Source organism: Palaemon carinicauda, chromosome 29 (genome assembly GCF_036898095.1).
Source record: "Palaemon carinicauda isolate YSFRI2023 chromosome 29, ASM3689809v2, whole genome shotgun sequence".
Taxonomy (NCBI): Eukaryota; Metazoa; Arthropoda; class Malacostraca; order Decapoda; family Palaemonidae; genus Palaemon; species Palaemon carinicauda.
Window position 1 is genome coordinate 84,892,146 of NC_090753.1, and position 16,775 is coordinate 84,908,920.

The window sequence follows — 16,775 nt, forward strand, 5'->3', positions numbered from 1 at the left end:
TATAGGTTCCCCCAAACTCCCCATCCCTAGCACACAAAAACAATGAGGTTGCACACCCTACTAGAAGCTATACATACAGTATTCTAAGACAGGGATGTTCAGAAAAGCCTGCCATAACCATTTGCAGATAGTAGGTTGGCCAAGGCACCAGCCACCCGTTGAGATACTACCGTTAGAGAGTTATGGGGGTCCTTTGACTGGCCAGACAGTACTACATTTGATCCTTCTCTCTGGTTACGGTTTACTTTCCCCTTGCCTACATATACACCGAATAGTTTGGCCTATTCTTTACAGATTCTCCTCTATCCTCATACACCTGACAACACTGGTTTACTAAATAATTCTTCTTCTCCCAAGGGATTAACTACTGCACTGTAATTGTTCAGTGGCTACTTTCCTCTTGGTAAGAGTAGAAGAGACTCTTTAGCTATGGTAAGCAGTTCTTCTAGGAGAAGGACACTCCAAAATCAAACCATTGTTCTCTAGTCTTGGGTAGTGCCATGACCTCTGTACCGTGGTCTTCCACTATCTTAGGTTATAGTTCTCTTGCTTGAGGGTATACTTGGGCACAGTAATCTATCTAATTCCTCTTCCTCTTGTTTTGTTAAAGTGTTTATAGTTTATATAGGAAATTTTTATTTTATTGTTGTTACTGTGAAGATATTTTATTATTCCTTTTTTCCTTTCCTCACTGGGATATTTTCCCTGTTGGGGCCCATGGGCTTATAGCATCCTACTTTTCCAACTAGGGTTGTAGCTTAGCAAGTAATAATAATAATAATAATAATAATAATAATAATAATAATAACAATAATAATAATAAAAATAATAGTCATGTAATGCCTCTAACTTATTTACTACTGTACTTGATTACTTTTCTGGTCGAGGCAATCTTTCAAACTAACAGCTCCTTTTTTCTCGACGCCATCTTGTGAAACCTCGATCTAGTCTCAGACCCTGGAAACCTTCGCTATATGTAACTTATCACATGTAATATGACAAATTCGGAGATAATTTGTATTTTTCCTAACCATACAAACCTTAGCTATTTACATTGGGTTTACTTTTGGCGTAGCTGAAATGACGAGCCAATAGTTTTTAACGAGGGTTAACTACCCCTGCGCTAGTTAGCGGGGGTAGGGGAAGGGGTAGCTTGCTACCCCTCCCCCCCCACACACCGGTGATTTGCTTCACTTAGAGGTAGGACTTGACTTGGGGGACAGGGCTGGCGGGCAAATATGTGTAAATAGCTAAGGTTTGTATGGTTAGGAACAATACAAATTATCTCCGAATTTGTCATTTGTTCCGTAATCGAAATACAAACCACGCTATTTACATTGGGTGACTTACCCCTTAGGAAGGGCGGAAAGTCCCCAGCCTTACTGACTTTGGCTTTTACCCGGGGGCTCCACCTCCCAGTGAGTAGCACTTGAGAAAAGGAGCCCCTGCACCTCACAAGCTCCTTGCTTCGCGAGGAACGTGTGGCCTACATAAGTTGTGTGTGGAGGAAAGAGAGTGATTCGTCCTATGAAGTTGACCTTGAGACCTTTAGATAGGAATCCAGGATAGGACGTTCCCAATACCACCTCGTCAGGGTATGGGGGACGCGACAGTATTAAACTTAATACTAGGAGCACAAGGAAGCATGGGTTACCTGCAGAGGTTGAGGTTAGCTATGCGGAGACCAGGATGCTGCTTCCCCAAAAGAGGGGAGGATGAAGAAAGAAGTAAGGGTCAGACATACTCTTTCATTCACGCAGACTAAAACCGGGTAACAACGCCCTACACCTACTGCCACTTGTCCATAAAGGAGCCTGAGGTTAGACCAGCTGTTGTGCAGCCACCACAGGGCCGATAGAAAAGGTATCGAGGCTCCTGTGGGTCACCTCCTGCAGGTAATGGGCTGTGAAGGTCGTCTGACGCTTCCAGACCCCAGCTTGAAGCCCCTGCGTCACAGAGAAGTTTCTCTTGAAGGCCAGGGACATAGCAATGCCCCTGACATCGTGTGCCCTAGGGCAACGTGACGGAGGAGGGTCTGGATTCAAGGCGTGATGGATAACCCTCCGAATCCAAGCCGAGATGGTATTCTTAGTGACCCTCCTCTTCGTCCTGCCTGTGCTAACAAACAATGCTCGCACCTGGGGGCGGACTGCAGCTGTTCTCTTCAAGTAATACCTCAGACTCCTCACTGGACATAGTAGCAGTTGGTTTGGGTCGCTTGTTACAGAACGGAGACTCGCGATCCTGAAAGAGTCGAATCATGGATCCGGCACTCCAGGATTCTGAGTCTTGGCAACAAACTCAGGGACGAACCTGAACGTTACCTCCCCCCATCCCCTTGAATGGGCGATGTCGTACGAGAGACCATGAAGTTCACTAACTCGCTTGGCCGAGGCCAAAGCGAGCAGGAAAGCCGTCTTCCAAGACAGGTGGCGATCAGAGGCCTGGCGTAATAGTTCGAAGGGAGGTCTCTTAAGAGCCCTGAGAACCCGAACCACGTTCCAAGGAGGAGGTCTCACTTCCGACTGAGGGCAGGTAAGCTCATAGCTACGTATGAGTAGAGAGAGTTCCAGCGAGGAAGATATGTCCACTCCTTTCAGCCTAAAAGCCAAGCTTAAGGCTGAGCGATAGCCTTTCACCGCTGAGACCGAAAGGCGCATTTCCTCCCGCAGATACACGAGGAACTCCGCTATTGCTGGAATAGTGGCATCGAGTGGAGAGATACCCCTCCCACGACACCAACCACAGAAGACTCTCCACTTTGCCTGGTAGACTCCCTCAGAGGACTTTCGCAGGTACCGAGACATTCTCTCAGCAACCTGTTGCGAAAAGCCCTTCTCCGTGAGGAGACGCTGGACAGTCTCCAGGCGTGAAGCCGAAGCGAGGCTACGGCCTTGTGAAAGATGTTGCAGTGTGGTTGTCTGAGTAGCTCGTGTCGTGGAGGGAGTTCTCTCGGGAGCTCCGTCAGGAGCTGCAGAAGGTCCGGGAACCATTCCGCGTGATGCCATAGCGGAGCTATCAGAGACATTGAACAGTTGACCAATAGTCTGGTCCTGTTGAGCACCCTTCTCATCAGACAGAACGGTGGGAAGGCGTAAACGTCGATGTTGTCCCACCATTGTTGGAAAGCATCTTGCCAGAGTGCCTTGGGGTCCGGGACTGGGGAGCAGTACAGGGGCAGCTTGAAGTTCAAGACTTTGTTGGCTATCTGAGGATCCAAAGACCACTCGGTACTCACTATCTGCGAAGCCCTGCTCAGACTGTCGGCGAGCACATTCCTCTTGCCAGGAATGAAGCGAGCTGATAGTGTTATCGAGTGGACTTCTGTCCACCTCAGAATCTCTACTGCAAGATGGGATAGCTGCTGCGAAAAAGTACCTCCCTGCTTGTTGATATAAGCCACTACCGAGGTGTTGTCGCTCATCACCACCACGGAGTGACCCGCCAGGGTCCGTTGGAACTATTGAAGAGCCAGAAAGACGGCCTTCATCTCTAGCAGATTGATGTGCAGGTACTTTTCTGATTCTGAACAAAGGCCTGAGGTCCTCTGGTTCAGAATGTGCGCCCCCCACCCTTCTTTTGACGCGTCTGAAAACAGTGTCAACTCCGGGGGGAGGACGAGAAGATCTACTCCCTTTCGCAGGTTCTCGTCGACCAGCCACTACCGCAGGTCCGCCTGTTCCGAAGGTCCTATCAGGACCTGCACGTCCGGGGAATCGGATTCTTGATTCCACCGGGACTTGAGCCGCCACTGCAGGGATCTCATCCTGAGACGGCCGTTTGGAACCAGACGAGCCAGGGAGGACAGGTGACCTAAGAGACGCAACCACGATTGGGCGGGAAGCTCTTCTCGCCTGAGGAAGGGTTCCGCCACCCTCCTCAGTCTTGCTATCCTGTCGCCTGATGGAAAGGCTTTGTGGAAATTGGTGTCTAACAACATGCCAAGATAAACCAGTCGTTGGGACGGCTGCAGAGAGGACTTCTCGAGATTTACCACGATCCCCAGATCCTGGCAAAGTCCCAGAAGCCTGTCTCGGTGTCGAAGAAGGGTCGACTCCGAATCTGCTAGGATCAGCCAGTCGTCCAGATAACGAAGGAGACGGATACCGTCCCTGTGCGCCCAAGATGAAATCAGGGTGAACACTCTGGTGAACACCTGAGGTGCTGTGGAGAGACCGAAACACAGCACCTTGAACTGGTAGGTCTTGCTGTCTAGGCTGAATCTCAAGTACTTCCTGGAAGACAGATGGATTGGGATCTGGAAGTACGCCTCCTTTAGATCCAGTGTGCACATGAAGTCTTGTGGTCTCACTACAAGTCTGACCGTGTCCGCTGTCTCCATGCTGAACGGAGTTTGCTTGACAAACTTGTTCAGAGCTGAGAGGTCGATGACAGGTCTCCAGCCTCCAGACACCTTCTTTACAAGAAAGAGTCGACTGAAGAAGCCTGGGGAGCCGTTGACGACCTCCTGGAGAGCATCCTTCTTGTGCATGGTCTCAACTTCTGCCCGAAGGGCTAGCCCCTTTACCGATCCCATGGCATAGGAGCTCAACGACACTGGATTCGCTGTCAGGGGAGGTAGAGATCTCATGAATGGGACGCGATAGCCTTGGCCAATCACAGAGACCGTCCAAGCATCGGCCCCTTGTTGCTGCCACCTGTGCACGCAACTTTGAAGGCCTTCCCCCCACAGGTGGACACGCGGGGGGACTGCCGCTCCTAGCGTTTGCGGCCGCGGCCGCTCCCTCTAGGAGTCTTACCTACCCTGGAGGACTTACCGCCCCTCTTGACCTTGGCTGGAAAGGGCTGGGGCTTAGACACCACTTTCTTAGCTGCCGGCGACTGCTTTGGTGTCTTGCGAGGCTGCTGCTGAGGTTGCTGCGGAGCTGGAGGCTTATAGGGCCGAGATGTAAGGGCCCTTTGGAGGAGGGAGTCCTGGCTCGACTGCCTCCACCTCTCAGCTGTGCGTTCCATGTCCTGAGGCTCGAACAGATTCTCCCCAAGGAGGGAAGCGTGCCTGAGCCTGTAGACATCCACGGCGGGGACCTTCGGATGAATCTTCTCAGTCACCGCGTCACGTCGCTTCAACACAGAGTTGGCCCAAAGGTTAGTAACCTGATGTGCCAGGAACTCGATGGAGCGAGTGCCCGAGAGGAGGAAGGTCTCCAGGGCCTTCCTATTGGTCTCCTTAGACAGATCCTCGGAGCCCAATAGTATGCCCAGAGAACCTAGCCAGATATCCAGCCACGAAGTGGCCTGCATGGCGCACTTCGCGACCTTCTCATGGCTCAGGATCTCCGACGCCGAGAACGTCACCTGCCGGGCGGAGAGCTTCTCAAGGGGAACTCCCCTAGCGAGCTCTTCTACCGAATGATGGAGGGGAAGAGCGAGGCTAGACGCCCCCATGATCTCGAAGTACCTCCTCTGCTGGAGACGAGGAGGAGTTTGTTCCCGGCAGAGGAACGACTGGAGGAGGCGAGACCCGCGAGTTGAGCATTGGCCCTGGCTCTGGCACTCTTTAGCCCCCGGGACCAGGGCAAAGCCGCGCTGGCCTTGGGGGGCTTCTGAGTACCGAACACCTGATCCAGGACCGTGTCCTTGCCTTCCCGGGGGGCGATCACGGGATCCATGAACCCGTTGAATTGCCTCATCAGGCTCAGGACTTGCCAGAAGGCGTGCTCCGACTCTTGCTGGCTTCCTCCCTGCGGACTGGCAGCTAAGTCTCCCGTCCCCGGAATCTCTTCCTGGGGAGATGCGTGGACGTTCTCCCGGGGTGCAGCTGGAACCTGACGAATTCGCGAAGAAGACTTCGGAACTGTCTTGGAGTCTTTAGGTTCCCTCCTGGGCGGGATACACGACCCCAACAAAGAGGCCTGGAAGGTGCCTTCCACGCGAGACGATTCCCCTCCATAAGGAGAAGACTCTCCCCTTGGTGCCGAGGGGGAGACCGCTACCTCACTGGATTCTTCTGAGGACGGAAAAGCCTCGTCTTCAGGAGAAGGAGAAAGCGCCTGCGAAGGGGATGGAGCCTTCCTAATGGACCTCTTAGGAACCAGCTTCTCCCTGGGAGAAGTCACCACGAAGTCCACTCCTCTCATTCTCTTCAGCGGGGGCGAGGCCGTCGTTGGTTTGTGTCCTTGATCGGCGAGTGCCGGCTTCATAGCCTTCACTAACGCTGGAGGGAAGGGGATCGGGCGATCCTTCGGAGTGGACACCACTGGACCTACCTGTAAAGAAAAAGGGGAAGAAAGTTCTGACCTCTCTGATGGGTCTTCCCTATTCTGACACAGAGAACAGAGACCTGCGCTTAGGCGGGGGCAATCCTGATTGCGGTCTGGCGACACGCGTCTCTGCTGCTGTCGCGAGCTGCGGAACCCGACGCAAACGGGGGTCGCGCTGACGCTCGTGCGTAGGCGACACTAAGGAGTCGCGCGCGAGAGGCTGTTGAAGCGCAGGTGCGCAAACGCGCGGAGACGATCGAGCGCGGGAGCGATCGCGCGCGGGCTTGTAGGCAAGTGAACGCGTGAGCGCGAGGGCGAGCTGGCAAGTGAGCGCGTTGGCGTGTCGGCGAGGGAACGCGTTGGCGCGCGGGCGAATGAGATCGCTCCAACGACTGCTGTTGATGGTGTCCAGGGGACCTGTAACGCGTGGGAGATCGATGGCGAGCAGGCGATCGATGGCGCGTTGGTGAACGCTGGCGCGTAGGCGAGCGATGGCGCGTTGGCGAGCGATGGCGCGTTGGCGAGCGATGGCGCGTTGGCGCATGGTGGCGCGTTGGCGAGCGATGGCGCGTAGAACGCGCAGGCGAGCGATGGCGCGTAGAACGCGCAGGCGAGCGATGGCGCGTAGAACGCGCAGGCGAGCGATGGCGCGTAGAACGCGCAGGCGAGCGATGGCGCGTAGAACGCGCAGGCGAGCGATGGCGCGTAGAACGCGCAGGCGAGCAATGGCGCGTAGAAGGCGCAGGCGAGCGATGGCGCGTAGAACGCGCAGGCGAGCGATGGCGCGTAGAACGCGCAGGCGAGCGATGGCGCGTAGAACGCGCAGGCGAGCGATGGCGCGTAGAACGCGCAGGCGAGCGATGGCGCGTAGAACGCGCAGGCGAGCGATGGCGCGTAGAACGCGCAGGCGAGCGACCACGAGCGGTTGAGCTGGAAGAAGGAGAACCATGTCTCTCCAGATCCTCTGGGCGCCGACGCGTAGGAGAGCGCTTGCGCGAAGGCGAAAGATCACGCGGGCGGTCAGGGGATCACCGATGTTCAGCAGATCGCTGACGCGCTGGGGATTGTTGACACGCAGGAGATCGCTGACGAGCAGGCGAACGTTGATGCGTCTGTGGTCGCTGGCGAGCTGGTGATCGCTGGCGAGCTGGTGATCGCTGGCGAGCAGAAGGGCGACGCGTGGAATCCTGTGTGGAAGCTGCCCGCGCGTTGCGCAAAGGCGAACGTTCACGAACGGCCTTAGGAACAGGAGGAGCGTGGGCGCGAGGGCGTACAGTAGCATTAGAATTACTGTACGCGCAGGCGACCGCGAGCGTTGCTGAGCTGGAACAGGCTGGCGAACAGGATCGCGAGGGCGAGGAGAAGAAGAGTCCTTGTCCAAGACCTGAACCGAAGTTCCAGGTCGCGCGGGCGAATGTGGGCGCACAGGGCGCGTGTCAGGAACTGGGAGCGCAGGTGCGCTCTGACGAGCAGGAGATCTAGAACGCTCAGGAGACCGATGGCGCGCAGGGCGCACAACAGGAACAGCAGGATGTTCGGAGTACTCAGGAGAGCGCTGGCGATCAGGAGAACGCTGACGAGCAGGAGAGCGCCTGTGCGCTAACACTGCAGAAGGGCGCTCAGGAGACCGCTGGCGCGCAGGGCGAACAACAGGAACAGCAGGATGTTCGGAGCACTCAGGAGAGCGCTGGTGAGCAGTGGGGCGACGATCATCAGGAGAGCGCTGACGAACAGGAGAGCGCTGGCGATCAGGGGAACGCTGACGAGCAGGAGAGCGCCTGTGCGCTAACATTGCAGAAGGGCGCGCAGGGGAACCCTGACGCGCAAGGGAAGCCCCCACACCGTGGGAGGCAACCCTTTGCCCCGAAGGCACCGTTGCCCGTCGGATGACAAGGTCAGACTGCTGTCCATCTGCACCAGGGGCGGAAGGTCTGGAAGGCGTTGGAGATCGATCCCCGGAGAGGTCTAAGGAGGCAGGAGCTGCATGCTGCTTACGGCGAGGAGAGTCCCCCTCGGAGGAAGGAGGAGAAGATTCAAAAAGGCGCCTCTTAGCACCCTTATAGGGAGACGGGAGGCCCTTACGACGCAGCGGACGGTGAGCCTTACGGCGAAGGCGGCCACGAGGAGGGTCATCAGGATCATCCGTCCTCCGAAGGGGAGTCTCAGTCAATGCGCTCCCCCGAGAGGGAGGCTTGGCAGCAGAAGAGCTCGTGGGTCTCCCCTCCCCCTTCGAAGGATGTACAGAAGGGGGAGGAGAGCCTTCAGCAACGTCATCCTCATCAGGAACCGCAGAGGTTTGCCCCGACCCGTCGGAAGCCTCTGTCACCACGACGTCGACGATAGACAGAGGATCTATCTCTGCTATCACCAGCGACTGCTTAACAGCGGCCCCCAACTGGACAAGATCAATCAGGGCTTCCTTGGAGGGCAGGCCCTTAAGCCCCAAGGAAGCCCAAAGCAGAAAGAGATCATCATGAGACAACGAATCATTATCAATAACCTCCCCCGGAGGAGGAGGGGGAGCCGCCCCACTATGGGAGGTGACGCCCTCTCCCCCAACCCAAGGTCGGGAAACAGAACTAGGGCCTGCGCTCCCACTCGGCGGTCTCTCCTTAGGAGCCGGACGAGGGGGAGCTTCGGAGGAGGTTTGGGCGGCGAAAGAAGAGTCCCGAGAGCCTTCCTCCTTCAAGGCAAGCCCAGAAGGAGAACGGTCTCTTTTGGACTTCTTCTTATGCCAGCGGCCAAACTTCTCCCACTGGGAGGCAGACCACTCCCTGCACTCACTAAAATTATTTTCTCCATCACACCTTCGACCTCGACACTGCGGGCAAAGGGTGTGAGGATCCGTATCCACCGCAGACATGAAAGTACCGCAAGGGCGACCGGCAATACCAGGGCACTTGCGCATGATGGATATCCAAGGGTGAGGCCAACTTCAAACGCACACAACTGAGGAAAAGCAAAAAAGATTAAGGCTGTCAAACGAGGACGATGGACAGACACGTCTGTTCATCGCCGGAGCCAAAAGTGAAGTGAAGCAAATCACCGGTGTGTGGGGGGGAGGGGTAGCAAGCTACCCCTTCCCCTACCCCCGCTAACTAGCGCGGGGGTAGTTAACCCTCGTTAAAAACTATTGGCTCGTCATTTCAGCTACGCCGAAAGTAAACCCAATGTAAATAGCGTGGTTTGTATTTCGGTTACGGAACAAATCTGTATCATCTTCCCATACCATACCACCCGTCAATATCAGTACACGTATTCAATACTTCCTCCATTCTCTCTGTAAGACTGGGGAAAATTTAATTTGCATATCTAAATAAATCTTTACAAAACTTTGGTACCTTAAAACTACATTTTTATGATTCCCATTTCATACAGATACTTCAAATTAAAAACTTCGCAATTGTCAGCCTTGGAACCAACTGATGAATCCTTAATCAATTTTGGGTTATATAACACACAATGATAAACCCTTTTTAAATTTGAAACTACTGTACAGTATTGTACTATATAATTAATGCTGCACATAATTTTACTCGACATAACAATGGAACTTGGCATGATAGAATAAGTCTAATTAATTTTTCTAGGGAATTTCTTAAACTTATTTCAGTATCAAGATAAAAAAATTTTGAGTCAAATATTTTAAGAACATGCAAACAAAAATTTATGAGTCAGGTTTCTTACAAATGAGCCTTAAATTCTGGATAAGCTTGAACTTCAGGAGTTCGAACTTTTTGCAAATTATTTTCTACTGAGCAGGTTGACATAAGTATCATTTCTTAGTATATATGTGACTGATCTATCTATACGTAGTTACTGATCTTAAAGTATTCAATATTTTTCTATCATTTTTCATTCATAGTTTATTCATTTTTTTCACTATATTCTATCTACAACGGGCTGCTTTCCTTGTTGGAGGCCTTAGCTTTGTAGCAGCCTGCTTTTCCAACTAGGGTTGTAGCTTAGCTAATAATAATAATAATGGTCTTTGGGGATTATTCCATGGTAATGCTTACACATTTTTAATAATAAATACCATTCATAAATCCCTGCAATCTGATAATCATTCATATCATTAAAACATTACAGGTATAAATATATATATATATATATATATATATATATATATATATATATATATATATATATATATATATATATATTACTTATTAGCTGATCTTAAACTTCAGAAATCACTAAATAAGAAGCAATTGGTAATGACATCTGGACCTGTAATATATCTTGAGTATCTTTTGAATAGGATTTTTGTAATGAAGTTATTTTCTTTTTAAAGTTTCCCATTAGTTAACCCTTTTACCCCCCAGGCTATTTGGAAATTTCCAACCCTTAAACCCCAGGGGTTATTTTTTTTCAAGCACGTTTTGCAGTATATTTTTTTCAAATTGCTCTAACAGCCTTAATTTTCATCATAGAGAGGTCAGGTTGGTCTCATTCTCTAGGAAAATGCCTGAAGTTTCTCAAAAAAAAAATGTCAAAATTATGCAAAAAGAAATTTAAATAAAAGTTTTTTGCAAGGACGTACTGGTACAGCCATGGGGCTAAAGGGATGAGTTTTGTGAGACGTACCAGTACGTCCTTTGGGGGTAAAAGGGTTAAAAAACCTGGTCTAGTTTTATGCCATGTAATTATGACAGTAATAAATTAACACAAAATCTAAGTACAGTACCAAGTAACTTTCAATAACAACAATGACTTAAACTTGAGAGAGAGAGAGAGAGAGAGAGAGAGAGAGAGAGAGAGAGAGAGAGAGAGAGAGAGAGAGAGAGAGAGAGAGAGAGATCAAACTATTGCTTTTAAAACTTACAAGCTAAAGTCCACTTTTCAGGTTTAGCAAGACGAAATAACCTCTTAACTTCCGAAGTCTCTATTTTCTTAAGCTGTGAAGATGATTCCGATTTACTGCTGGATATGTGCAGTGATGTGTCTGATACACTTCCACCTGTGCTCTGCCATCTTCTAGTACCTTTATTAGGATCACAATATCAGAGATTACAAAACGAATATCATAGAAAATAAACTTATCTTTATTTACTAGCGGTATTGATAATTAACGGAGGTGCCCCTAGGACTTGAATCTTACTGTGTCTTTTTATAAATTCTCTCAGGTATAGCATCTATAAAAAAAATTAGTAATATCAAATGAGAAGTTTGCCCAAATGTAAGAAGCTGCTGATCAAATGAAATGCTTTAAAAATTTCTCCATCATATACTAAAGTTATTATCTTTGTTAGATGGTTTAAAGTTAATATTATATAAAAATTAATAAAGAATTAGATGAGCTACACTAATCTAGCCTTTGAATACCTGTACTATAAAGGGAACAATCTAACCTACGTTTCTAACTAAAAAAAAAAAAAGGAAGTTTCATGGTTGCTGGCCAAAAATATTCAAGAGCAGCATTAACTAACAGCCGCAGAAATTTAACCGCTAAGATATTAATGGGTCGGCCATGAGAGATAGGTAGAAGCAAAGCTTCAATAAAGCTAAAGCTGTGACGGGATTGTGTAATGGTCTTCCTAATAAGGAAAATGAATAAGTGGAGCTTAAGAAGTTCAAACTTTCAGCAAATGCTTTTATGTTGAACAGGCTGACCTAAGTCTCTCTTCATAGTTTATATATGACAGGTCTACTTAAAAGTTGTTACTGATATCAAGATATCTTATATTCTTTACTCGTTACTTTTCATATAGCTTATTTATTTTCTTATCTCCTTTCCTCACTGAGCTATTTTTCCCTGTTGGAGCCTTTAGGCACAAGCACCCCGTTTTTCCATTTAAGGTTGAAGCGTAGCTAATAATAATAATAATAATAATAATAATAATAATAATAATAATAATGCCTCTTGGGATCAAATAATGTTATTATAAATTCTCTTGATTTAAATGACATTTCAAAATTCAGAAAAGCTATCTGAAGTTCATTGCATACAGTATACTTAAGATTCACTACAAGTAGGTCAATTTATAAAGATTTATAATCTCCATAACCCAGTACCAGGAATTCAGTGGCAATCTTTTCTATAATACGGTTCCTACTAACTGTATTCTAAATTAATTAAAAAATCAAAATTATACATAAGAATACTGACACAATCTCAAACATATAAAGTTCTTATTTTTCAATTTTGCCATAGAAAATTACAATATTTGTTATTTTTATATAAACTAATTACAACAAAAGACAACATGACTTTATTAAAGAGGGATAAGACATTACCTAAACCGGAAGAAGGTAGCACACTGCACGAGGATCGGTAGAAAAAGTTGGCAGCAGCAGTCGTGGAATTTCGGCGAACGTCATAACTGCTGCTGTTCCAAGTGAGACGCACCCAAACCTTGGGGAGAATTCAGTTGAAGATGAAAATGCTCTGATAAATGAATACCAAAGAAATTCTACTGTTTCCTGACCTGGCAAATGTTAAATAATAGTTATTACCTTTGAAAATTGATGCAATATACAGTATACATTACTGTACACTGTAAAGTAACCTTGTTACTTGAAACAGAAATAGCATTATATTAAGTATTACAACTTTAACCCTATACATCATTATAAACAAATTGTAACCCTGGAAGACTTTGAAAACTAAATCAACCTATATTTCAAACATCGACTGTCTTAAATACATTGTGCATACAGTATAATAATTATAGTACAGTATCCAAAAGTATACAACTTAGATAAAACAATTGAAACTGAAACCAAATGTAATTAATAGCAAAGTTTTCATATCAGAACACATCATTACTGTCAAGCAGTGTACACTATTTGGAGACACAAGACTACTAATTTGCAAATGTTTTCTTTCATAAGTTGGGTTCAGAAATTAAAGATCATGAAAAAACTATAAAAATAATAATGATGGTAGAAAGTACTCTGTACTCTTCCAAAACATGACAAATTCGGAGATAATTTGTATTTTTCCTAACCATACAAACCTTAGCTATTTACATAGGGTTTACTTTCGGCGTAGCTGAAATGACGAGCCATTAAGTTTTTAACGAGGGTTAACTACCCCCCGCTAGTTAGCAGGGGGTAGGGAAGGGGTAGCTTGTTACCCCTCCCCCCCCCCCCCACACACCTGTGAGTTGTCTCGTTTCACTTAGAGGTCGGACTTGACTTGGGGGACAGGGCGTGCGGGCAAATATGTGTAAATGGCTAAGGTTTGTATGGTTAGGAAAAATGTTATTTTGATAATAAAATAAATTTTTGAATATACTTACCCGGTGATTATAATAGCTGCAACTCTGTTGCTCGACAGAAAAACTCTACGGAAAAATTCGCCAGCGATCGCTACACAGGTAGGGGGTGTACTCAACAGCGCCATCTGCGTTCAGATACCCAGTACTCATTGTAAACAAAGAACTCAATTTTCTCCTCGGTCCACTGTGTCTCTATTGGGGAGGAAGGGAGGGTCCTTTAATTTATAATCACCGGGTAAGTATATTCAAAAATTTATTTTATTATCAAAATAACATTTTTCAATATTTAACTTAGCCGGTGATTATAATAGCTGATTCACACCCAGGGGGGTGGGTAGAGACCAGCAAAATATGTTTACATCATATGAGCTAAGAATTTTTATTTCATTTTAGAAGTTATCAAAATAACTAAACAAAATAAATAGGTACCTGGTAAGGAAGTCGACTTGAACAATTACTCTGCCTTTTTAAGTACGTCTTCCTTACGGAGCCTCGCGATCCTCTTAGGATGCTGAGCGACCCCTAGGAGCTGAAGTATCAAGGGTTGCAACCCATACAACAGGACCTCATCAAAACCTCTAATCTAGGCGCTTCTCAAGAAATGACTTTGACCACCCGCCAAATCAACTAGGATGCGAAAGGCTTCTTAGCCTTCCGGACAACCCAAAAACAACAATAAAAACATTTCAAGAGAAAGATTAAAAAGATTATAGAATTAGGGAATTGTAGTGGTTGAGCCCTCACCCACTACTGCACTCGCTGCTACGAATGGTCCCAGAGTGTAGCAGTTCTCGTAAAGAGACTGGACCTCCTTAAGATAAAAAGACGCGAACACTGACTTGCTTTTCCAATAGGTTGCGTCGATTATACTTCGCAGATATCTATTTTGTTTAAAGGCCACGGAAGTTGCGACAGCTCTAACTTCGTGTGTCCTTACCTTCAGCAAAGCTTGGTCTTCCTCATTCAGATGGGAATGAGCTTCTCGTATTAACAGTCTGATAAAATAGGATAAAGCATAGGCAAAGATGGTTTCTTAACTGAACACCATAAAGCTTCAGACGGGCCTCGTAAAGGTTTAGTTCGTTTTAAATAGAACTTAAGAGCTCTTACAGGGCATAAGACTCTTTCTAGTTCATTTCCAACCATACGATAAGCTTGGAATATCGAACGATTTTGGCCAAGGTCGAGAAGGCAGCTCGTTTTTGGCTAGAAAACCAAGTTGTAGAGAACATGTAGCCGTTTCAGATGAGAATCCGATGTTCTTGCTGAAGGCATGAATCTCACTGACTCTTTTAGCTGTGGCTAAGCATACCAGGAAAAGTCTTTAAGGTGAGATCTTTCAGGGAGGCTGATTGTAGCGGCTCGAACCTGTCTGACATAAGGAATCTTAGTACCACGTCTAAATTCCAACCAGGTGTAACCAAACGACGCTCCTTCGTGGTCTCAAAAGACTTAAGGAGGTCCTGTAGATCTTTATTGTTGGAAAGATCTAAGCCTCTGTGACGGAAGACTGATGCCAACATGCTTCTGTAACCCTTGATAGTGGGAGCTGAAAGAGATCGTTCTTTCCTCAGATATAAGAGGAAGTCAGCTATTTGAGTTACAGAGGTACTGGTCGAGGATACGGATACTGACTTGCACCAGTTTCGGAAGATTTCCCACTTCGATTGGTAGACTCTAAGGGTGGATGTTCTCCTTGCTCTAGCAATCGCTCTGGCTGCCTCCTTCGAAAAGCCTCTAGCTCTCGAGAGTCTTTCGATAGTCTGAAGGCAGTCAGACGAAGAGCGTGGAGGCCTTGGTGTACCTTCTTTACGTGTGGCTGACGTAGAAGGTCCACCCTTAGGGGAAGTGTTCTGGGAACGTCTACTAGCCATCGAAGTACCTCGGTGAACCATTCTCTCGCGGGCCAGAGGGGAGCAACTAGCGTCAACCTTGTCCCTTCGTGAGAGGCGAACTTCTGCAGTACCTTGTTGACAATCTTGAACGGAGGGAATGCATATAGATCTAGATGTGACCAATCTAGGAGAAAGGCATCTATATGAACTGCTGCTGGGTCCGGGATTGGTGAGCAAAATATTGGGAGCCTCTTGGTCATCGAGGTTGCGAAGAGATCTATGGTTGGCTGGCCCCAGGTGGCCCAAAGTCTCTTGCATACATCCTTGTGGAGGGTCCATTCTGTTGGAATTATTTGTCCCTTCCGACTGAGACAATCTGCCATGACATTCAAGTTGCCTTGGATGAACCTCGTTACTAGTGATATATTTAGACCTTTTGACCAGGTGAGGAGGTCCCTTGCGATCTCGTACAACGTCAGAGAGTAGGTCCCTCCTTGCTTGGAGATGTACGCCAAAGCCGTGGTGTTGTCCGAGTTCACCTCCACCACTTTGCCTTGAAGGAGAGACCTGAAGCTTTTCCAGGCCAGACGTACTGCCAGTAGCTCCTTGCAGTTGAAATGCATTGTCCTTTGACTCGAGTTCCATATTCCCGAGCATTCCCGACCGTCTAATGTCGCACCCCAGCCTACGTCCGATGCGTCCGAGAAGAGAACGTGGTTGGGAGTCTGAACAGCCAGGGGAAGACCCTCTCTTAGGTTGATATTGTCCTTTCACCAAGTCAGACAAGACTTTATCTTTTCGGAAACCGGGATCGAGACCGCTTCTAGCGTCTTGTCCTTTTTCCAGTGAAAAGCTAGATGGTATTGAAGAGGACGGAGGTGTAGTCTTCCTAGTGACACAAATTGATCCACGGATGACAGCGTCCCTACCAGACTCATCCACAGCCTGACTGAGCAGCGTTCCTTCTTCAGCATCTTCTGGATGGATAGCAGGGCTGGGGGCTGATCGTCTTGTTGTTCAGCAACGTCCTCATCAGAGGGTTCCTCATCCGAAACTGATGAGGAAACGGCAACGGAGTGGGCAACGTCTGGCTCGCTGAATCCGGTCGCACTGGTGGATGCGTGACGGAGCCGGACGCAATATCATGGAACTGCTGCACAGTCTGTGAACTGTCAACAACCATGGGTGCGCGAGGAAGCACAGCGTCAACCCGAGACTGTCTAGACCGTCTGGGTTGTGCAGTCAACACCCTACCGGGTTGCTGAGGTTGACGCACTGCGTCAAAACAAGTCTCCTCTGCTGGTTGTTGAACGTCCTGAACGTCAACAACCACCTCCGAGCGTCGCTTAACGTCAACGTGCGGCTGGCAACCCACACTGGGTCGCTTCGGTGGAGGAACCACCTCAACTGGCAGACGCGAGTAGGTTACCTCAGCGTCAACAGGGCGCACAACCGACCGGCTGGAAGGTTGTTGGCCAGAAGGTTCTTCTCCG

General features: G+C 48.3%; 1 protein-coding gene across 2 annotated transcripts in view; it reads right to left on the reverse strand.

Annotated features, from left to right (window-relative positions):
• LOC137622297 (ATP-binding cassette sub-family B member 10, mitochondrial) overlaps nt 1–16,775 on the reverse strand; it is a 91,675-nt gene that overhangs the window by 46,129 nt on the left and 28,771 nt on the right. For both annotated transcript variants that reach the window (XR_011040412.1, XM_068352859.1), the window contains exons 3-4: nt 12,462–12,579; nt 11,050–11,208 (exon numbers count right to left, since the gene is read on the reverse strand). Coding sequence is in view for 1 of the 2 variants with exons in the window: in XM_068352859.1 (XP_068208960.1) it covers nt 11,050–11,208; nt 12,462–12,579 (277 nt within the window). In the remaining variant the exon portion in view is untranslated. The remainder of the gene's footprint in view (nt 1–11,049; nt 11,209–12,461; nt 12,580–16,775) is intronic.